The 22,766-nt window shown below is 41.7% G+C and overlaps 1 protein-coding gene across 5 annotated transcripts in view; it reads right to left on the reverse strand.

Annotated features, from left to right (window-relative positions):
• si:dkey-237h12.3 (teneurin-3) overlaps window positions 1-22,766 on the reverse strand; it is a 209,101-nt gene that overhangs the window by 48,726 nt on the left and 137,609 nt on the right. For all 5 annotated transcript variants that reach the window (XM_037076954.1, XM_037076956.1, XM_037076955.1 and 2 more), the window contains 7 exons: window positions 19,780-19,905; window positions 17,795-18,009; window positions 12,564-12,774; window positions 11,353-11,454; window positions 8,112-8,306; window positions 6,795-6,995; window positions 1,031-1,216 (listed from right to left, as the gene is read on the reverse strand). In XM_037076954.1, coding sequence (XP_036932849.1) covers window positions 1,031-1,216; window positions 6,795-6,995; window positions 8,112-8,306; window positions 11,353-11,454; window positions 12,564-12,774; window positions 17,795-18,009; window positions 19,780-19,905 — 1,236 coding nt within the window. The remainder of the gene's footprint in view (window positions 1-1,030; window positions 1,217-6,794; window positions 6,996-8,111; window positions 8,307-11,352; window positions 11,455-12,563; window positions 12,775-17,794; window positions 18,010-19,779; window positions 19,906-22,766) is intronic.

Raw genomic sequence — 22,766 nt, forward strand, 5'->3', positions numbered from 1 at the left:
GAGTTACTGCTGCCCCACAAGAAGCATAGTACAAAAAAATCAATGAAGCCGATGAGGTAAAACATTAAATATATTGTGGTTGTACTGTTTTAATATGAGGACAAATCAAAAAGAATTATGGGATATTCAAATGTATTTATTTTTTTATTCACAGCGTCACAATTTTTTGGAATCAGGGTTGTCGTCACCATGGCTAGTGAAATAAATTAATAAATGAATGAATGAATGAATGAATGAATGAATGAATGAATGAATGAATGAATAAATAAATAAATAAATAAATGAATGAATTAATAAATTCCACAACAGGTGGAATACCTGGAATAAAAATGTTACTTTAAAAGTGCTCACAATGTAAAATTTAATTTTTACTTCAGGTGAGTGTAATGTACAGGTGTGGTACTGCTTTTTAAAGAACAAAAATATGAAATGAATTATCCATTATCATTATCAGTTAAAGGAGAAATCCATATCATGCATCCCTATTATGTTTTTAATTTAACTGTGAAGCATTTTATTGTTGTGAATGATCGAGGTCGACTTGATCTAAAAAAAAAAATAAAAAAATTCTTTATAAGACAATCTTTTGATTTTAAATGTAAATTACTAAACAGCAGAGTAAATAATAATATTAGTAGACAAAGATTAAAGCATTAAAGTGAAATAAATGGAAATACTCCAAGTAAATGATGCAGTTCATGTACTTGGAGTTACTTTGAGTGTCGCTGAGCAACATTCAGAAAAAAACCCCACAGTGGAAAGTGAACTGCAAGAAAGACATCGGTTTACTTCTAAACACTGAAAATATCACCAACAAGCGCTCATCACGAGCGTGTCATGCAAAGGTACTTTAGAGCAGGTAGGCAGCGGCAGACGAGTGTCATGATCTGCTTGAAACTGCTCTGAGTACATTCACACTCCACAGATGCCCTTTTAAGCCTGTCCATAACACATTTCCTCTGTAGTTGGTGCCCTTCTGTCGAGTGTGTGTGGGTGTACAGTGCTGCATGCATGTGTCAGCGTGGCTCACCGATGGTGCAGTGTTCACCCGTCCAGCCCTGGTGGCAGTCACACTTGCCCTCTCGGCAGACTCCGTGGTCGATGCAGCGTGGGTGACAGTCCCTCTGCTCACATTCTGGTCCTGTCCAGCCTTCCTCGCACTGACACACACCACTGATGCACGAGCCGTGGGGACCACAGTCCACCACACACACCTCTGTCACGAAAGAGAGAGCCATGGAGACATGTAGCTTCCGTTCTGGGAAAAAAAGAGCCTTTTTTTTTTTTTTTTTTTTTGCATACTGTTGTGTTTTTGTATTCTGTGTAGATGCATCTGCCACTGCTGAGAAATGCTCTGATGTGTGCAGAGAAGTGTCGGCTGCATCGGTTAAAGTGGGGCAATAAGTTTAACTGCAAACAAGGCACGTTTGCAACACTTCTCCTGAAAAATGTGTCGAAGAAAATCCTCAAAATGTAAAGGAGGAAATAAAAACAGCTGGAATGTACGATGATACTTTATCGGGGGAGACTTGAATTTACTGCCATCTATTAAATGGATTTTTACATGGGAAAATATCAGGAATTTACTGCTTTCTCTTAATTTATGGATCCCAATACACTTTCTTTTTTAAATGTGTGTAGACCTGGTCACATATCAGAGCATTAAAACAAAATCCCCCAATCAACTTTTATTTGGCTGCCGCGGTGCCAAAATACACAATAAATAGTTCAGAAGGACAAAAAAAAGATAAATCTTCCTCTAAAAAAAAAAGTGGTAAATTAATTTTGATATAGAGTCTTTTTAATTTTATGGCTTCCAGCAATAATAAAGTGCCTTAAATTCTCAGTGCTTGACATTTAATCTGTGAACAACGCTCTTCACAACACAGCGCAGCCACACAGTACCGATCCAAACGTAACGAGTCCACGTTGGAGGGCGCGGTGAAGAGATAAAACTTAAAAAGGGAACATTAGAGAGAAACACATGGAGCATTGTTCTGCAGAAGGATGATATCTGACTCAGTTTACATCTATTTTATGTAGAAAAAAAAAAAGTTGCTTGGCAACAAAATCAGGAGGACTTTAATTAGCTTATCAACAAACGAGTGCAATCAGTGTAACAACCGCTTTCCTCCATCTGAAATGACATCAGAGCTTATCAAACATAATATAAATTATATATATATATATATATATATATATATATATATATATATATATATATATATATATATATATATATATATATATATATATAATTTACATTGGTGTGATAAGCTCTGATGTTATTTCAGATGGAGGAAAGCGGTTGTTAAATATACACAAAGTATTTCTCTGAATAATTACAGAGGAATAATAGAAAAGGCTTTTTTTCTTCTTCCCATCCTCATGTGAGAGAGACACAGGTTATTACTGGGTTATTACTTTTTTTTCTGCTTAACTCTTCTAATCAAAGACTCCGGTAATTTCACAGGACACTTTATTTCTACATGAGTGCAGGAACCAAGAAATCAGACAAAAGCTGCCAACGCTGAAAAAGTCGTAAGTCGGCGCACAAGCACAGTAAAGCACAACAATTACTTTGCACAACTCAAAACCTCCCAAACAACCACTTTTTCTGTTTTACGTATTCCGGAGGCTCATTTGCATGGAGTCTTGGCAGACAGAGGCGAGGGCTAGGATTTTCAAGCAGGTCCTTATGTCTGGACTCAGAGATGTAAGATCGACATCTTTCCTACAAGTACGGAGGATCGAAAACAGCAGAGCAGCTGCTGGGAATCTGTGTTATCTTCAGAAAAAGTGAAATTCAAAAGATTGAATCCATGGGTGGTAAGTAAGTCAGTCTGTACCGGGCTAAAGCTAACGCTCAACAAACTGTGGCTGCTCTTGTGAGAGAATAAGAAATGTTCATTTACTGGAACGAAGAGCTTCGATCAAAGCTGTTGAACAGGAGAGCCATAAAGCTTTCCGCTGCAACAATAGCCGTCAGTGTGCTCGTGCAAAGTAGCTCAAGTATGTCCTCAAATTCTAAGTTGCTAGATGCTCCAGGAAATCTTCAGAGCCTTCTAACCCAAAAAAAAAAAAAAAAAAAAAAAAGTTTGGGCCTTTTAAAAAACTTGGTGTGGCTGCGGGGAAAGCAAATTAGCCAAGAGACATAATTCTGTGCCCAAAATGTAACAAGTCACAGATTAAAAATCTGCTCATTTTGTTCATGTATTTTTTTTTTTAAGCCAATCTACCCCCGCTGCCTCCGCCACACTCCCTCTTTTAGCCGTCTGTTTCCAGCTCTCTGAATAGAGTTTTTCTTCGATTGAGAGACCTTGGATGGTTCTGATTAAGTCGAGCCGACACTGTAGAATATTAAGCATGCCTCTGGAGGGGAGTCATTCGATTCCAAAGGGATACCTCCTTCCCATAGAATCTATGCAATCAATTTTTCATTAGCGCAAAAGTGTTTATCTGCCTTTAACATGCCCCTGACTCGAGCTGGATAGGGGTTGTGGGCGGTCGATCCATGCTGCTTGCTTGTTAATTAAAGTTTATTTAATTGAAGACGAAACGCAGCATTAATTAAGACGGAGCTCTCCACCCGCCCAGGTGGGTAAACTCCTCAACTTTCGGACTGCGTCGGTGCCGGCCTCGTCAGTGACTTTATTGACATTTGAGAGATATCTTGCTGAGTGAGACGATTGTGTCTGGAATTTTAAAAACATTAACGGAATAACAAATTACTTCTCTTAAAAAAAGAGACAGAAAACAAACTGAGGCACAGAGGAAAGAAAAATTCCCCCTTCACCAAAAACAATTCTTCCCGGGCAGCGACCGCCACGGCTGCACGCTGCTTCAAAAGGTCTGCGCTCACATCCATCATCTCCAACGCACCATCCAGCCGCCTCATGATTTCATATCCTACTGAACTTCAGTCAAGACGAATACAACTGACAGCGCTTCACTTTTCTACTGACAGAAACAAACTGCATCTTCTGCTTTTAATTGTTCGACTCAGTATGGCCACTGTGTTTCTGTCTGGGGTTTAACATACTGAGAACGAGTCTATTCTGAGGGGGGAAACGGGGCATAAATCACCTGAAGCTCATGCACAGATAACAGATGGGAGGAGCCAGCCTTTGAACTAACATGTCACCTACCTGTGTCGAAAGACAAACCCTCTGAATACAAAGCTGGTAACAAATGACCGAGCTCAGCCTGCGCAGATGTGAATAAACAATCACCTCCTCTCCTCTGTGAAACCTGAAACTCCCATAAAACACTCTCAGGTTTTGGGATGTGAAGCTTTGAACAAATCAACATGAGTCGATTTGAAAAAAACACATTTGTGTTGAGTTTATACAGGAAACATATGCTTGAGTGCGCGAGAGTAAAGTGCTGAGCCAAAGCTTTGTTGTCGACATATGGTGCGTTTCAAAGCCGCACGTGCCACAAGTGTTGATTACCAAACTTTAAGGTTGTGATCACACCCACAGTCCAACACATAATGAAGCACACTTCTGTTATCTGTTCATCAAGGTTCGAAATAGAAAACCACAAGCTCAACAAAACCTCTAACAATTGTTGCACCAGTCAAAGCAAAAATCCAGATTTGTTTTTTTATTCATGTGCTATCACACTGTGGTAAAGAATACAAAACACTCTGAGCAGGACCAGCAGTCCAGACCGAGGCTCGCCCTCAGCTCTTTCTCCTGTTATCCAACACTATATCAAGCTTGAGTGACTCCTGGCTATCAGATGTCAACATCTGTCTCCTCATGCCCGTGAAATCTTTTGTTTTGGCTTTGTTACCCGCAGTCAGCTCGGGTTACTTTCTTACTGCGGCTTGGAGAAGAGACTTTCTGAGGCATTTTCAGAGTGTGTGTCGAGCAAAACACACAAGCGCTGCTGGTCTCATAGATAAAAGAATTACAGAGGAAGTGTTAACGCGCTCGGTGTCCACACATCCTCCTCGTCTTAAGAATGCTCTCTCTTCATCGTGGCTTTCATGCTTTGGTAAAAATATATACACGTCTCTGATAATGTGGCCCAATCATACCAAAGTGAAACTTCAGTGAAGGTGAAGCGGGACAGGTGTGACGTAGAGCTCATTAAACACAGCTGACAGTACGTGAACATGTATGAGTAGCTCATGAGATGGAAAAACTTCAGTCAGTCAGGCTCCCATTCATCATCTCTGGAGCAACTCCAGACTCCTCAATTAATAAATTTGTTTCGTTCATGTGCACCTATGGGGAGAAGCTGAAGCTCATTTAAATATCCAAGAGTTTCGCTTCAAAATGTGACATATTAATTTAGGAAAACAAATTGTTGTTGAATGTTCACTAAATTTTTTAACCGAGATGATTAATAACTTAAAATTGTGATTTATTAAACAGCATTAAAGATTAAAGCATACATCACACTTATACTAACGTTTTCTTGAATACAAAATCTGCATGATTATACTTTAAATTCTTTAATAACACGTCCACATTTAGAGATAATATACTGGATAAGATAGATCATTTATTTTGACCTACAGCCAGATAATAACTGCAGACGCTGTACATCTGCTGTTGTGGACACCTGGTGTCTGCACTGTCTGTGCACAGTGAGGGGGAGCTTATAGAAAGTAAATATAAAGACTTTGGTGCCAATTACTTGTTAAAGAAACTCAAACACTTTCCAACAGAAACAGAAAGAAAAAGAAAGAAAGAAAGAAAATGAGCCCACATATACTTTAGAAGCTCCGTTTGCCAGGATTTGTTAACTGAATGACGAAGGAGTGAATGAAATAAAAGCCCATGCAGATTACAACTCTAAGCAGATTAATTAATATGCCCTTTTAATTCTCTTAAAGTCAGCGAGTCGACTTTGAAAATGTCCAGCTTTGTCGGCCTCAGTGGTCGCATTAGTATCAAATGACTACAGACACAAAGATAGTTGCATTTGTGTGTAAACAAGAACCGCTGCCATCCGAATAATGAGACAGAAGCCGGAACAACGAGCCCATTAATCTATTAGTCAGTGGACCAATGGACTGACTCCACTTTGCTAATCAATTCGTTTGAGTTTGATTGTTTGAGTAATTTTTAGAATTTGCCAAATATGAAGATTTGTTAATTTTCTTTGTTATGTGTGATTGTCAATATCATTGGCAGTTTACAGATGTCGATGCAGGTTTTTAGGACAATTTTAGCAATTATTGTCGGATTAAAGAAGCTCTTTGAAACAATTTGTAGTAATTTGCATCCATTAATCACTTTTTTATCAGACATATGTGAGCGTGACGTGAAAAATGAAACTTTCCTTGTCTCTCTTGGTTGGATGATTTGTTAAAGTTCTTTAAAGCTGCTGGACTGTGGATTTGCTATGTGAAGGACTCGGGTCGGGTTTTCCGCGACAGTCTAAAAGGATGTGACTTAATGCCTCTCTCCACTGCGCTAACAGAGAGCAGAACAGTAGCTAATGTTTTTAAAGTATTTTGGGGGCCTTTTCATGGCAGCACTGACAGGACAGCTTGACAGATGACAGGAAATGGGATCAGAGAGTCGGGGGAGGGCACGCAGCCAAGGGCCGCAGGTCGGACTCAAACCCCGGGCCGCTGCAGCGAGGACAGAACCTCTCTACACGGGTCACACACTCCACAACAGAGCTACTGGGGCGCCCAACAGCATCCATACATACTTTACCAAGTACCACAGCACTGCTTTAACTGATAATAAGATCATCTTTGGTCACAGCCCTTAGTCACATGCAAAAGCGTGTTGACGTGTTGAAAATACAAAGAAACGTGTTCTGACCTATGGAGCAGTCGGCACCGGTCCAGTTGGCCTCGCAGACGCAGGTGCCCGAGTCGGTGTTGAAGGTGCCGTGGCTGGAGCACTGCTCCGGACAAGTGCTCTTCAGAATCTCACAGCTGATCCCTCCCCAGCCCGGGTTGCAGTGGCACTCACCGTGATGGCAGGCTCCGTGACCGGAGCACTTCGGGTCCACACAGTCCACTGAGGACACACACAGCAAGGGCGACAGCGATGTTAGTTTACCACTTCCAGACAGGATATCAAACCCACTTATTTACCCTGGCCACTTCGACTCTGCTACCGGCCAAAATCATCTTTTTTTTGTTTTTTTTTCTTTCTGCGAGTGAGTGGAAGTGCTCCAGTGCCAGATGATGGCTGGTGGGCCACAGCTGAACATTTTGCAGCATTTAGCGGTGGCTGGTAGTAATTTTCCACCCTGTGTTCAACCAGCTCCTCTGCGGTATATTATAGGGTTCTTCCAATATCCTGACAGCATAATTATGCTCCATTATAGGCACTAGGAAAAAGAGCACAATTAGTGTCGAGACAGATATAATCAATTATTATTAACAATTTGCAGATCAACTTGCTGATCTAAGTTAATAATTGGCAATTATGGCCAACACAATCATCCCATTACTAACGAGGGATAATTTGAGACAAACCTTATTGTGCTTCCTTTGGAGCTGATCGTTCTGTGTGTTTCCATATATACGTACATGGACGCGGATATCGATCAGTCACCTGAGCCAATTAATCACACAAGTAAGCCTGGAACTACAAATGCAACATTCTCCCTTCTATGGTTCCTTCCCACACTGCTGTAACCTCATTGAAAAACCACAATATATCCATTCAGTGAACTCAATAGCCCTTTACATGTAAGGTCAACCACACATGTAAATCTGAGCTGATAATTGCTTTTTGTCCGCACGAGGATCAATAAAGTTAAATGCACTGAAGTGAAGGGGGGGGAGGTGGAGAGCGTTGACAAGACAGAGGAACAAGCTCTCCATAAACAGGGGAACAGATGTGATTGACTGATCGATTTGAACAGGCGTCTTCAACTGTGGAGCGTTCCAATAGGTGACTGCATCAATGGGCGCCGAGCACAATCTGTTCCAGCTTGTACCCTCGTGTGGTTTAAACACTAAGAGGGAGTTAATTTATACGCACGGTATCAATAACAGCATCCAAAGCATTATCTGCTCGGTGGAGTTGAAAACAGCGATTGTTTCACCAATGGACTGTGTCGATTCCTCCGGAGCTTCACACATAAATATGTTGCATCGTGCTGCTTCCAATCCAATCATTCACCTTGTTCACAGTTGGGTCCTTTGTGGCCGGTGTTGCACACACAGTTACCCGCCACGCACAATCCGTGTCCGCCGCATTGAGGATCGATACACTGGGAGGCCGGGACGTCACACTCGGTGCCCTTCCAGCCGCTGTAGCACTGGCAGCGCCCCCTGGTGTACTGCCCGTTACCGCTGCACAGGACGGGGCAGGCAGCTGTGGAGAGACAGGGAATGAATTTTTAAAATTGCAAAAATGTCAGAATATAACTGATTCTGATATTACTTTTGTAAAGCCGATGTCAAATTATCTTCAATCATGTCTCAACTTAGATATATCGCAGCTGTGTTCCATTATTAAAGGAATGCTTCAACATTTTAGGCCTTTTGGGTTTCATGGCGAGAATTAGATGTGAAGATTCATCCCACTCTTACATCTTTTTCTTTACTCTTTATTATTCTATCTTTTATTTCCAGCGAGTGCACAGTAACCAGCAGCGGTGGGTAAGTATTGCAGCATAATGGCAGACTAAATGTTCTCATGTTCCCTCTATCTCAATCCCCACACACACACACACACACACACACACACACACACAAATAAAATAAAACAAAGCATGGAAAAAAAAACAAACAGCACACCCGTACAGACACACATGTTGTGTGGGTGTGAAACAGAAGAACAAAACGAGGCGAAAACAAAAACAGCTACAGAGTTGTAAGCACCAGCAACATAATAAGTCCATAATTTATGATGTTCCTATTTACTAAGACTCGGGGTCAGAGACAGTACATGTCTATTATTGATCAACTCCTGGAAGGTGTTTTTTTTTTTGTTTTTTGGAAAAATATGTTCAAAATTATATTTTTATAGAGTTAGCTTAGAAATATCTAGACCAGGAACAGCTGAAATAAGTCAGTGTAGACTTATTTTTCCAAGACAGGAAAATATATTTCTTAACCGTGTATGTTAGTGAAGCCACTGACACGTATGTTCAGGTAACAGAATCGGCCTCCCGGCACCTTTTAAGCTCACTAATTGACTAATTGTTAGATCTCATTTGTTTAATCTGCACAAAACACACAGAACAAAAACAATTAGCCGTTTTACACAGGATTATGAGCTGGACTCTTTCTTATATGGGACACGAGAGTCGAATCAACCTTTTCATTTAACTCTTAAGAAACTGTAGCTTGTAGCTGTAAACAGCCACATCGCATTATTGTTTTTTCACGGGTCTGTCCATGCACATTATCTTTATCGGTTCTCTCATCACGCAGATATCTTTGGTTTCATGTGCCCAGATTTTGACACATCCATCTGTGAGATTTTGGCCATCGCTGTGATACAATGGCAGCATTAAACGACTGCATTAATAAACGTTTGCAACGGTTTTCTTTGGGACCATTTTGGTTTTAAGTTGCTTCACTGATTCCCACAAAGCTCTTTACACGGCAGATGAAAAGGAATTTTCCAAATTAATAAAAGCAGTCGTGCATATCCAAAAAAAAACTTGTTGATATCCAAGTTTGTTTATTTAGATTCCAATTAGTTGCTGTAATTAAACAGCAGCTCCTCTTCTTGGGGTCTGCATGAGAATCATACTATAATATACTATACTGCTATAAGACTTAATGTGTAACACAAACCACTAAGACACACAACAATCACCATGAAGCCTGTCTAAAACATACAAAAGCACTCAGCTACTCCTGCACTACATCTCAAATAAAATCAGGATGGATGGCTCTACATGTCCCTGACATATATATTGTTCTACACTATTCCCCTGTGTAAACAAACAGTCTTAACTTTGTATTAAACCATGTTGTTTCACTTTCTGAAATCAGAAAATGTGGTACAAGCTTCTTCTCATGTAGAATAATAACGTCCATCCAGAAAAAAATGTTGGTGACTATAAAGTATTTCTGAGTTTTAGTTGTGATCATATATCTAATAAAACACTCTGGAGAACAATGCAACCTACTTTTTCACACTCAACTAAGCCAAATGATTATTCGTTGAACTTCTACACAAGCAGTGAAGAGCAATTGCTTTGTTCCGCGCCAAATCTTTCATAATGTGTAAAACTAGGTATGATTGTCATTCTGACCAGGAATACGAGCTAATCCTTCAGACACGCGTCTCCACCACAGCTCTGAAAACTGTTGGCTCGGCATTGTACAAAGCTGATAACCCGAGGCCGGAGCCGTGTGTGCAAACTGTGGCAAGTGCTCCGTTTGAGATGCATATTGTGAACGTGCTGTGAACGTGAGCGCGCTCTTAAAACCTGAATAACATCAGCACGCTTCACAAGTCTTCACTGGGTAATGATCAGATGCCTGAAAGGACTGAATCAGAATATACTGTACGTCGATTCACTGATCTGTTTTGTTCCCCGAGCAGTACCCGGCCCATATGGGCTCACAAGACGCTAACAAGAACGAGCCAAGAGATGGCCACATGACATCCCATAATATGCAGCTCCACATGTTCAAATGAAGAGCATCTCAGGACAAACAAATCAATGAAAGAAAATGTGTTATCACGTTGGATACGGTGTTCCCGGTCTAAATAGCTGTGCGTTTTCTATAAACCTGGCTGAGACGTTGATCTCCTCCTTAAAGAGCCAACGCAACGTAAATCAGGACTCAGATGGAATGTGTTGTTTACATGATCCGTATCAAATCCTGAGTTCCAGTGGAATATCTTGTAAACAGTGAATGATAAACAGACAGGTAGGCTGTGTGGATTAATCAGAGTGAGCGAGGCAGAAGCACCTGACGGGTCCTGGAGTTTTAAAGACCCATCAGAGACTCACAAAGATCCACTAACCATATTTTGTCCAATATTGTTCTCGGCCTTTTTAAATGAACATATATTATTGATGACTATCGCTTAAATTAGTTACATTCTGTGAACCTGTCAGTGTTCCCTGCTGCGTCTAAATTATCTGAAACTTACAGTATTAATGACATTTCTTCGATGAATTTCTTGTAATGAGCTGACATAGAAGCCTTTATCGATAAATCTGCAGTGAGCTAATAAAGGCCAATATATTCTCAGCATAGACAATTTATCGAGCTAGCTGTACGGAATACCGTGATATATACTTTTTCAATGCTTTGGGCATCATACACAAAATTCCATTAACCTTCATTGTGCTGGGGTAACTGACCTGCAGTCATCCCAAATTAAAAAAAGAATCCAATCATGTGCTGAATGGACAGAATAAGAGTTAATATATGAGCTTAATAATTACCTCTGGAACAGTACGGCCCTATGAATCCTGGGAAGCAGTGACAGGATCCGGCCACACACTCTCCGTTCCCGTAACAGTTGTGTGTGCACTCCGTGACAGAATCTGTGGGAAAGGTGGTGAGCGAGTCCAACTATTAATAACTCATCAGGCTGTCATATTAGAGCAAATCTAAAAATTCCTTCCACAATATAACATTTGACAACTGCACAGTTTAAGACATACTGCAAGACATCCTAGATACTAACTTATCTCCTCCCCGCGCATGAATCTGGTCTTTCTAAGCATCCCTTATCTGCAGTCCTGGTATCAGGCATGGCATACATTTACAGCTATTTGTCCATGTCCCACTAAGGTCTAAGCCTCCATAACATGTATACTGGAGGCTGACTGTTCCCGTCTAAGCCATGCTAAGTAAAAGCCACACAGGCATTTTAAATTAGACCAAATAATTCCATTCCTTTGGCACATTTTTCCTTTCCTCCTGTCTTCTCCACTGCCTCATCCTCCCCCCTCAAACCCTTGAATGACTGATCATGCCCACACAAGCCATGCAATCTCCTGAGTGTTTACAGCTCAAATCCTCTCTGAGTTGAAGTTAATCTGACATATCCTACAGACAGATCTTGTGTTCATTCAACAGACCATCGCTCATAAAGGGCACCCCCAAAAGACCAGGCCCCTCATTTTGATCGGCGTTAAGAGGGCAAACTTTTTTGTTATTACTCCGACTTGTATTGGATGTTCATCGAGCCAGCGTCGGGACCAGGGCAATTTTGACCTCACACATCAATACCTTCGTATTTGTAGGGGCAGATCAATGGGACTCCCGAAGGAAATAGAAAAAGAAAAAAAAAAAAACGTTAACTCAACCTTAGTGTTTTTCCTACCTCAAAACCCACAAGGAAATTTTCACAGAGTTCAGAACACTGAAGAGGTTGTTAGGAGGGAAGGATCAATGCCGTGTATGGACTTGTATCTCGTGTTCAGCACAATAATCCACTACCGTCCAGCGCAAAACCTCGATCTGCCTCCTAGGTGGCTTAAAGTTTGGAAATCTCATCTTGTTTGTGTGGTTGGCAGAATTTCCAAACAACCTAACTGTTTGTTCGTGCCGGCGCAGCTGTTAAAAGTAAATTAAAGTCTTCCAAACATGTCATTACACATCATTCCAATCACTCATCAGTGGTTGCAGCAGATGTGTGCCCTCGTACCCTGGATGATGGTGTTATAGGACACTGCCTCCACGTTCCGTCCATCATTATAAAACGCCAGGTGCCACACCCCCACGTCCAGGTACTGGATGAATCCGGCTTGATGGACGGTGACCGAATGATCCAGCCGGGCCCTCGTCTCCTGCTCACTCTGAGTCCGATGCTCTTTGGCGATGAGCCGACTGCCGTCCAACAGCTCCACAAAGTCATACTGCAAAACAACAGCCAGAACACATTCCACCAGATGCAGATGCTTGTTATTTTAATGTCTGTCTAATTAAATCAGGCAGTAAAGAGGCACAAGAGTTCAAAAAGCTTATATCTCTCTCCGCTGGATGCTTTGTATGCAGCTCCTCTAGTGATTTCCCGATCAGTGTGAGAGGAACTCTTCAAAGTCGCAACTCAAGACTCAACCAGAACAGGTCTGTGCACACAGCAAATACTCAAGTATAATAAATGTTGATTTTCCAGTGACAGTTATTTGGAGTTGAAAGACGTTGTTTGGAGAGTGGTTTGTATACTGATGGAGGCGATATGGCTCTGGGGCAAAACGCTCCAAAATATTCCAAAAATATATTATTAACTCTGATGGGAGTGCACTTAAAAAGACTCTCGCGATGTGTTTATTATCACCTGTTAAATTAACATTGATAATGCACTGTGTGGATGCGGATGATTGAAATTCAGTTATTCACTGCTACTGCACCTGCACATAACACAGATAAAAAAGGATCAACTCAGAAGAGAAACACTTTAATAACATCTAATTAAAGTCAATACATCATGTGAAAACTGCTCTTAATGTTTGACATGTTTCTATTATATTTTTGTTTGTTTCTTTATAGCCACGATTCCCTGAAATACAGGTACTGATACTGAGGGAATTATTGAGATAATATATCATGTCCAGGAATAAATAAAAGCAGGCGTGTCCTTGTTTGTAAGGTCAGAAATCTCAGAAGCTGACAGATACACAGTATAAACAGTCCATCAGCAGTATACATTAGAAATCAGGCTCATTTTTCGTTCCTATATACTTGGAATGCAGCAGAACAGTTTCTCTCTCTCGATATTCTTTTTTTTTTTTCAAACAAACATTGATTTACGGGGTAAACAAGGAGTAACGAGTCATCCCTGCCAAGTGAAACGAGTAAAGCGGCGCATCTGCTCTCAGTGCACCTGCTCAACACCTGAACCTCATTCTGAGTGAGACTGTACGATACGAAGCACTGCAGCAGAAAAACAGTGTAACACATACAAGCAATCCCCAAACAGGCTATAGGCTGCAGACGAGCGCAGCAGATGCAGACAGATCCCCTGTCTAAAGCGGTCGGTTGCTACACAGATGTACTGAGCCCATAGTGAAGACTCCGGGTGGGGAAGAGTCTGTGGGTTGCTTGGGAGTGTGATGCATACAGATTGGCACTGTAGCTAGTTTTTTTTAGAGGGGCTCGGATTTAAATCCAATGAGGAGGCTGTTTGCAGAGAGCTTTGATGAACTGTACAGCCATTGATTTTTGACTGAAAGTGAAATATTAAAGACATCCGAACAGCGCATGAGAGTAGTTTCTAAAATAGCATGTCATTTTAATTTAAAATTCATTTGAAAATTACCAGATTTTCTCAAAAAAAGCGGCAGTTTAAATTGTCAATGTCAAATATAATGGTTCCTCCACATCAGAGAGGTGTGTTTCCTGCAGCAGGAGGACCCTGCACACTGCGGCTGACAGTAATCACTGAGCTCACAGTGCAAAAAATAACAGCTATGGGAAATGGGTGAAAATGCTAAATACCTCATTTTGGAGCAGATCAGCGAGAGTCCCCCCCTTAAAATCAGAAAATATGGGAAAATCCTCAAAATCTCTGTTTTTAATATTTTTTCTCATTAAAAAACTTCCACTAACAATGTAACATTCGTTTTTTTGTGTTGTAATAATCAAGATTTTAAACTGTAGCATTTCTTCATGTTACATGTGTAATATGACCATTTTTTACCCAAAATCCAATTCTAGCCCAAATCTGCAGCTCTATGGAGCTTTCATGCCTCCTTCTTCTTATTGGTTTCATGGGCCGCAATAAATCAAAACAAACCCCCTTTACCAACCCCATTTTCGGAAGAAGCGGGGAATCTGTTCTCAGCAATAAAATGATGATAAACTCACCGTACAGGATGTTACCTGCTCAGCACAGAATACAGACAGACAAAGTTAGGAGCTGGTGTGTAACTTCTATCTGGTAAAAGAGCCAAATATTTGTGTTGGAGACCAAATGAGAGCTGAAAGAATGAGAGTTGGACTCGCATTCATTGGACGGCCACAAACGCAGCTCCAAATGACAGCGGGTGTTGCTCTGTCTCCACTCGATGACTAAATCAGCAATTATTTATCAACACTAGCCAAAAAAAAAACTTAATAAGCTCCTCACATGTTGGCGCTTTCAATCTATCATCTTGTGATTGAGTTCTTCTCCACATAACGGCCAAAAATTAATTAAAGCAGCTTTAAATCAATGTGCGCAACGTCTGGCCTCATCCAAACACAACGGACGAGACGGGAACATATATTAAAATCGGATTTGGTTCTCAGGAGTGTAACCAACATGGACCCTGGCAACCTTTTCAGTTGACTTGCAAATGACAGGGAAGAGCATTAAGCGAGGGGCAGGTGGAGTCAACACTGTGATTTAAACCCCTTTGAGTGGAGCGGGGGGGCAGCGAGGGATATTAACCTGGGGGAAGTTGACTTCTTTGTGTTGTTGGCTTGAGGGGGAAGTAATAAAACAGTTCATCCCACGAGCCCTAAACCTCCTGGCCGAGTGCATACATCTCGATTAGCCGGTGTGAAAGCCCCCCAACTCATCTCAATCCAACAATACCAGTGAATAACAGGCAGGAGACCGAGCATGGAGGGACGGCCGGATGCCCCTCGGACTGAGGAGGAACGCCTGCAGCCTGTTAATTCTTCAACTTTTAGATTGAGTGAACTTAGTCTGGCACTTGAACCGAGTACAAATTCTTTAGAAAGAAAAAAACAACAACAACAGAAGTTTGTTGCTTCCAAGTTGTTTGCTTTTTGTATTAGCGCCGACAGACACTCGATAGCAGATGGAGGAAGTCTATATTTGAAAAGGGTAGAAAGGCTGTTGCACTTAAATGTTGTCTCGTCTTCCAAGCAGTGAATACACGAACGGTCAATACCTCTCATTGGGGTCTTTCATGCTCAGTTAAGTAAATGCATTGATTTGAGCCTCCGGTCCCTGAACAGTATGTAATTTAGGGATGGCCACAATGGACACAGCGTCCAGCATTGACAAGCTTGAGTGTCTGTACGACAATTGGCCGAGACATAAAAGTAGTGTCTTGTTAATTAGTACCCTATGGTCTTTGATTCTTTTGGGCTTCCTTTTTTCACCTTGAAAGTGCAATCCAGCTCACCTGTTGTCACTGGCATCGGCCTTTCTTCCATCAAAGAGTGGCCCTAACCGTCTACACTTGAGTGAAGCCCATCTTTACTAAGAGAGAATGTCAAGAAGGTGAAGCTAAGAGCTTTTGCAGTCAAGTGTGGTGGAAAATAGCCATTGTCTGAGTGCTTCCATCACCATCACCAGACATTGGACATTCGGATGCCCAGAAATGTCATTCAAGTGACACATCAGACGTTTTGGAAACACTTCAATTTGCAAATGGCAGACGTTTAGTGGAAGTGAAAGACGTGCGTGCCCACACACAGGCAAATCGAAGCTGAGAGGAGAAAACTCAGACTCAACTAGCGCCCAGTACTAATTTGCAAATGCATACATGTCCAGAATTGAAATAATGAGCGGATAAATAAACCCTGTCAAATTATATGTATTCACATTTATGTACATATTAACACTTTTGATTCTGCTCAGAAAGACGACTTTGAAATAACCTCTTTACATTCCCTACAACCGATCACAAGGGTGCGTTTTATGATGCTTGCAGCAACTAATCCACAGAGAATTATTATTATATCTATTATCAAATTGTCAGTTCCCCTCAGCTCTAAAGAGAATCTGAGAGTTGTTTCCAGACACAACAAGCAGCTGTTGATAATGAGCAATAAAACACTGTATACAACCTGCTCAGCACCAAATGGCAGGCAGACAGAGAAAGTGGCTAGCTGGAGAAGATAGTGGAGCGTTTAGTGACGAGCCAGATACTGCTTTGTGCTAACTGGGTTAGCTTGGTTCAGGGGCTGCATGCTTTGTGCTAACTAGGTTAGCTTGGTTCAGGGGCTGGGTGCTTTGTGCTAACTGGGTTAGCTCGGCTCAGGGGCTGCATGCTTTGTGCTAACTAGGTTAGCTTGGCTAAGGGGCTGCGTGCTTGTGCTAACGTTATCCACTGGAGTAATCAGCTGCTGCAGTTAGCTGAGGTGCTGTGCAACTTATTCAGTTACGTCACGTTTCACTCACAGGTGAGAAAAAATTTCCATATTGAACATAAAGTACAACGAGCATGTGAGTACTGAACGCTGTCAAGCCAACGTGTTTGCATGTGAGAAATATTTGGCAGCACCTTCCTGCTGGTCTTGCGCAACTAGCTTGCTAAAAGCATTAACAATATATCCGGACATTGGTAAACTGACCGCACACCGGTCCAATCTTTTTACATGGGTCAAAAATGATGGTTGGATCGGCTTATTCGAGACCTGCAAAAGCCACAGATACTGGACTTTGCTTCTGTTTGTTCATTTGATCTATTGATTGCTGTCTGGAGAGATTTCCTACAAATAAATGAAAAATGCTCTGAGAATAACTTGCCAACTTTATCTTTTAGACTTAAATAAAAGATGTCAAAAGGTTACCACCCTAACATTCACTGACTTCCACAGGCAGAATATTCTGCTGGCAATAATGACAGATTCGATTGGCTCATGCAGCAGCTGTTTAGCAGAAATGTTCCATGACAGAATGTATTCTAACAGCAGCACGACCAGACAGCAGAGTCTTAAAATCGATGACCTGACTGATGTCAGATATCTAATCTATTAATAGCTATCAAAGTTTGTTTACTTTAGCAAACATAAGCCACCATAAGCTTATGGTAATACCCAAAACAAATTAAGCTGATGCTGCAAAACCCCTGAGTGACAGATTTTATTGCATATGAATTAGATTTTTCATTTGTAAGAGAAAGTTACAAAGTTGTGCTTTAAAGAGTGACAAGCAGATTAACATGATTCAGGAACATTTTAAAAAAGGGGCTTTACCTGAGTGTGAGATGGTGCGAGACCCTTCCGTCCATAGACTCCAATCAGCGCGTTCTTCTGTACCGAGATGTTGAACTTGAGGAAGCGTGGCTGCTCCATGCTCAGCTGAGAACGCCAGAACATCCCCGGTGGGACGCTCTGAGCCGCCCTCTTCCCTATGTCCACCTGTCCGCTATCGATGGAGTTGTTCTCCTGATGGAGCACGCTAGTCCTCCCTAGAAGACGGACACAAACACACCCCCGCCTGAGTTACATAAGGTGTTACAGAATCACAACAGCACAGTTATGATGATGTGGTATGAATCAGTCATCACAGAACCTTTTCATGCCATCGACTAAAACCTTCACGCTCACATCACAAATACAATCTTGCTTTTGGTGCAGGCCTTTGATCTCTGGATATCAGTAAATTCTGCATTATTTCTTTTCCCGGTGTAATCTTACTCAAGCAGGGGCTTAATAAGATAGTCATATCTTTTTCCAAATGAGCGATGACCAAACAAGACAGGATTAAAAGTAATGGTCCCCCGTGGTCCATGATGCACTGCTAACAGAAAAAAAATGACCACATATAATTGGCTTTTTATAAGACTCTTAACAGGCCGCACGTCCCATCTTTTCTCTGGTCCTGGTGACTCATAGAGGGATGCTTCGCCTCAGATAAGGTCTAAATGGAATCTGTCAGATATACCGAGCTCTACCTCGCCAGAGCAATAACAGCAAATCAAAACAATTTTTTGCGAATGATGTCCTTAAACTGTGTCCTTACAGCGCCAAAGATGGACGGATGGCCGGTTTAATGTGACTCATGCTCACATGAAAAACTGTGGACAGCACGAAGCGCTTACAAGAACGGTTTGTTAAAAAGACAAATCTGTGAAGCGTTTTCAAGTCCTTGCTGTCTAAAGCTTTATCATACAAAAGAAGTGCAGCTGTGCTCTTTACTGAGGCGATGACTTTTCACGTGTTGCGTGGATGAACCACGCGGGGTTGTTCTGAAACAGTAACTCAACCTTTGCACCTGCATCTTGTAAGAGCTGTTTCCCTGAGTGAACCTGTATATACTGTAGCTGTGAGAGTATCTGTTTGTCCCAGACCTCCCATTATTTGCATCCCTCAGTGTTGTGCGTGTAATGAGGCCATTGCCTGTCACTTTAGCTTCAGTCAAAGTGAAGACTGGAAGCCAAGTTTACCTCTGGGAGAATAATAGCCGGCTATTGATTGCCTTTAAACAGTCCAAAACCTGCCTCATGCTATCTTAATTAGCAGTACTTATGAGGATTTAAATCTAGCCGAGTTTAAACAATTGAGCTTTTGCCTGGCCTACTCAACTCAATTAATGCTTTCGTGGCCATGCATTCTAAATACCTGCGTGTGCTTAGAGATTAATTTGGTGGCTTTTGCTGTAAAGGTGAGCTGAGATCGCCTGCCTGCTTGTTGTTGAATACACAATGGTCCAAGATTATGATTAAGCAGTACAAAGCTGTCTGGAATGAGTCAATTAATATTCAGAAGGTGGAGGATCTCAATAAACTCTAAAGGCTGACTGGGCAGCGAGCACCCAACATTTCACTCCATCATCCAGGAGGCCAAATGGTTTGTTGATGCAATTTGTCTTTCTTAATCATCATTTGAACCATTGCTTGATTGGATTTGTTTGTATTTTGGTGTTTTAAAAGATCCTTCAACCTTTAAAAAAAAAAAAAAAAAAAAAAAATGGCATTCCATTTCAAGGAGCATTCATTACAAGCAGCCTTATTTATTTGAAGTCAATAGTATTTGCACATTTAAAGCCAGTGAATATTTTATTTTCATAACTGAAATGAAAATCTGAATGTTTGAGAAGATATGCCAATAACCTTGACCAAAAGAAATTTCTTAGATACAGGGAAGCCAACACAAGAATAAACAGTATTAATCTTGTGCATTAATACCGTAAATGTTAATTAGCAGTTTATTCGAATGTCAGTCTTTTATTTCCTCACCGTCAGCAGCCAGAGCTGTCACTACGCTCGACTGAGTGGGCCCTGTCTTCCCAACTCCTCCGTTTTCAAATGCCGGCTGGTTGTCCAACTCTTGGAGCTGCCAATTGAGGCCGAAAAGGTGCATTGCTGTGAAATACACAAAAAAGCTGCGTGGGCTTGGAGAAATGGATAAACAAATAAGCAAATAGCTGCACAGAAACAATCAAGCCACTTAAGGACAAAAGACCAGTGGGAGAGCACGATGGATGGATCCAATGCAGGCAGAAAAACACAGTTTAACTTCCAACATTTCAGCTCACATTTTCTGTTTTTTTGAGGCAACTCTGCCATGGTTGGCTTTTGTGTAAACACAGCACTGATAGAGGCCAGACAAAGTCATTTCAATCGATACCTTGGAACCCTGTTGCTCCAGCATGTTTCCGTGGGGAGCGCTGTTCATTAACGTGCCAGAGTGTCTGCACACAAACAGCTACTGTATCAAAGAGAGCCGAATTTTCTATTTTGTCACAAAGCTTTCTCTGCGCGCGAGGAGACGAGATACACTGGAGAAGTCTTAAAGTCTCCAAGACTAATACAAAGCAGGAAGGACACGGAGACGCAGCTCCATGTGTGTGTGAACGAGTGAGCTGGAGGAAGAGGAGGAAAGCGAGGGACTTTTAAGAAAGAGTAAGGCAGCTTATTGAGACAGACAGTCACAGCGGGGGGAGGAAGTGAGAGGGTAAGTTGCTGCAACACTCCTCTAGTTTCTCTTACATAACTAAACTGTGTCTGGCTTTCATTCAGCCAAACCTGCTTTATTGTCACAGTATTGGATGCAATCAAACTGTGTTCTTGTTGTTTTGGGAGGCTGAGGTGCTTCTGTGAGCGCAGCGAGAGGGCCAATCTCCTTCAAAGTCACCAGCCGGGGAACATGCTGAGGAAGCATCTTGATTTCCGACCATTTGATCTGCGGGAGGAACTTTTTCTCCAACACCCGTCGCTCGCTGGGAAGATAGATATTGACTGCAGCAAATAACTTGAAAGGTGGACACGGGGGCCGGAGAGAATATCAAATGTGAGGGAGAGACCGAAAAGAGAGACGGAAAACTAGTCTGGACAGTCCATCAGTCGACACTTTGTTAAGAAAAAAGGCCATGTGTTTGTTAGGAGCCTGCTGATGAACACACTTGGCATCAGTTTAGTGAGAATACAAGCAGCGCTGTGCGTGGAAGATGAAATAATAGGCGCTTCATAGCCTTGAATTACAATCAACAGATGCAGATTTGATACCGTGTGATATTTTTTTGATTATTCTTACTAACTTTGATATATTTTGGCAGCCAGCATCACCCCTCGTGTCATAATCCCCTGCAGTTGCCAGTGAAATAAACCAGCAACAGAAATTAATGCTGACTGGTCTGTCAATATTTTTGACAAGACTGACTTTTCTACACCCTGTGAATGTACCAGTCTGACAGAACCTCCCAGTGTGAACAGAACTGTGCACTCCTGTTGTTGAATCTGTCTCTCTCTTTAATCAGATCCACATCAGTGTCAGTGCTGACAAATTCACCGGCAACACAGTGAGGCGCAGGCAAAATCCGCAACTTAACACGTTGCCAAGAATTAAACAAATTCTCTAAAGACCTCCTCATTTGTCCCCAACACTGGATCCGAACATGCAGAACGTTCTCCTTGGCCTAGAAAAACTTTTGAAACACAACATTTAAAATACCAACTTTCTCAAACTGCTCACTGTCTAAATATTTTTACTTCTTACACTAACAGGTTGGTGTCTCTAAACTGAGAAAAAAGCTCCCGTCTCTTCAGAAAACACTGTGTTCTGAGCTCGGTCCCAATTTGTTTTTAAGACCAGCTGAGGACATGGAGCATTAACCTGAAATGAAACACCCTCCGCCTGAAACAAAAAGGCGACACCTGCTCTTGCAAAATGATTGACAGCATGAAATTAAAGTGGGTTGAGGTATTACTCAAGGAATAAAAGGTGGCATAATCTTTTACTAAACAAACCCAGTTTTTTTCAAAATTAGCATGAAGTACTTTTTGAAAAGCAATCCTTTAAATGTTGAGAGGAAAATGCGTGTCAGACTTGACTGACAGAGGACAGGACGTGGCAGTTCAGTAGGAGACACGGGGTGACAGACGGGATCTCAAACACGAGAGGTTGCTGCCTTGTAGCTGAAAATGTGACGTGCTTCTCTGACAGGTTTATACACGGACACAGCGACTGAATCAGCACACTGCTTACAGTAAACATGCTAACATGCTCGTGGTCAGCTGGTGGAGTTTACCAGGGTTCACCATGATAGTTTAGCCTGTTAGCATGCTAGCATCTGCAGGGATTAATTTGACATCAAGTTCAAATCACAATTCTGTGAAATAACCACGTTTTGGCTTAAAATATCGCTTCAACGTAGCTGAAAATCATCCTGAAGTCACCTTAAATATATCAAGTGGTGTCAACGATGGTTTCTCATCCCAAATAACCACCGAATTCTCACTTACAAATGCTTAAATTGAACCGTTGGCCCAATGAGAGTGCTAAATTAAAAGTCAGCAATCAGTTGTCAAGATGTTTCACTGAACTATAAATGTCAGCCTCGCGGTGGACACCAGATTAAAAGTCACCGTCTAGTTAAACACCTTGACTGGCTTGGCTCCTGATTGTAGACTCTGCTTCAACTAGCACGAGTCCAGACACTCTCCACTGCAAAACACTGTGCACTCCATCTCCCAGCACTACCAGCTCTCCACCAACAATGAAGCTAACAGTGGCTCTTGTGTATCACACTGCACAGAACAACAGAGAGCCTCCTCCTCTTCACCGCTCTTAGAGCGCCAGGGCCTGATCCACACTTACCTCATCAACAAACTGCTTTCAGGTGAATAGCCCTCAATTTATGAATTTTCATAGGTTATTTATGCAGCCTCGGACAGTTCAATTAATATTTATGGGCCGTGAGTGTTTCTCTACCTGAGACAGAACC

The sequence above is a fragment of the Acanthopagrus latus genome, chromosome 18, assembly GCF_904848185.1.
Source record: "Acanthopagrus latus isolate v.2019 chromosome 18, fAcaLat1.1, whole genome shotgun sequence".
Taxonomy (NCBI): domain Eukaryota; kingdom Metazoa; phylum Chordata; class Actinopteri; order Spariformes; family Sparidae; genus Acanthopagrus; species Acanthopagrus latus.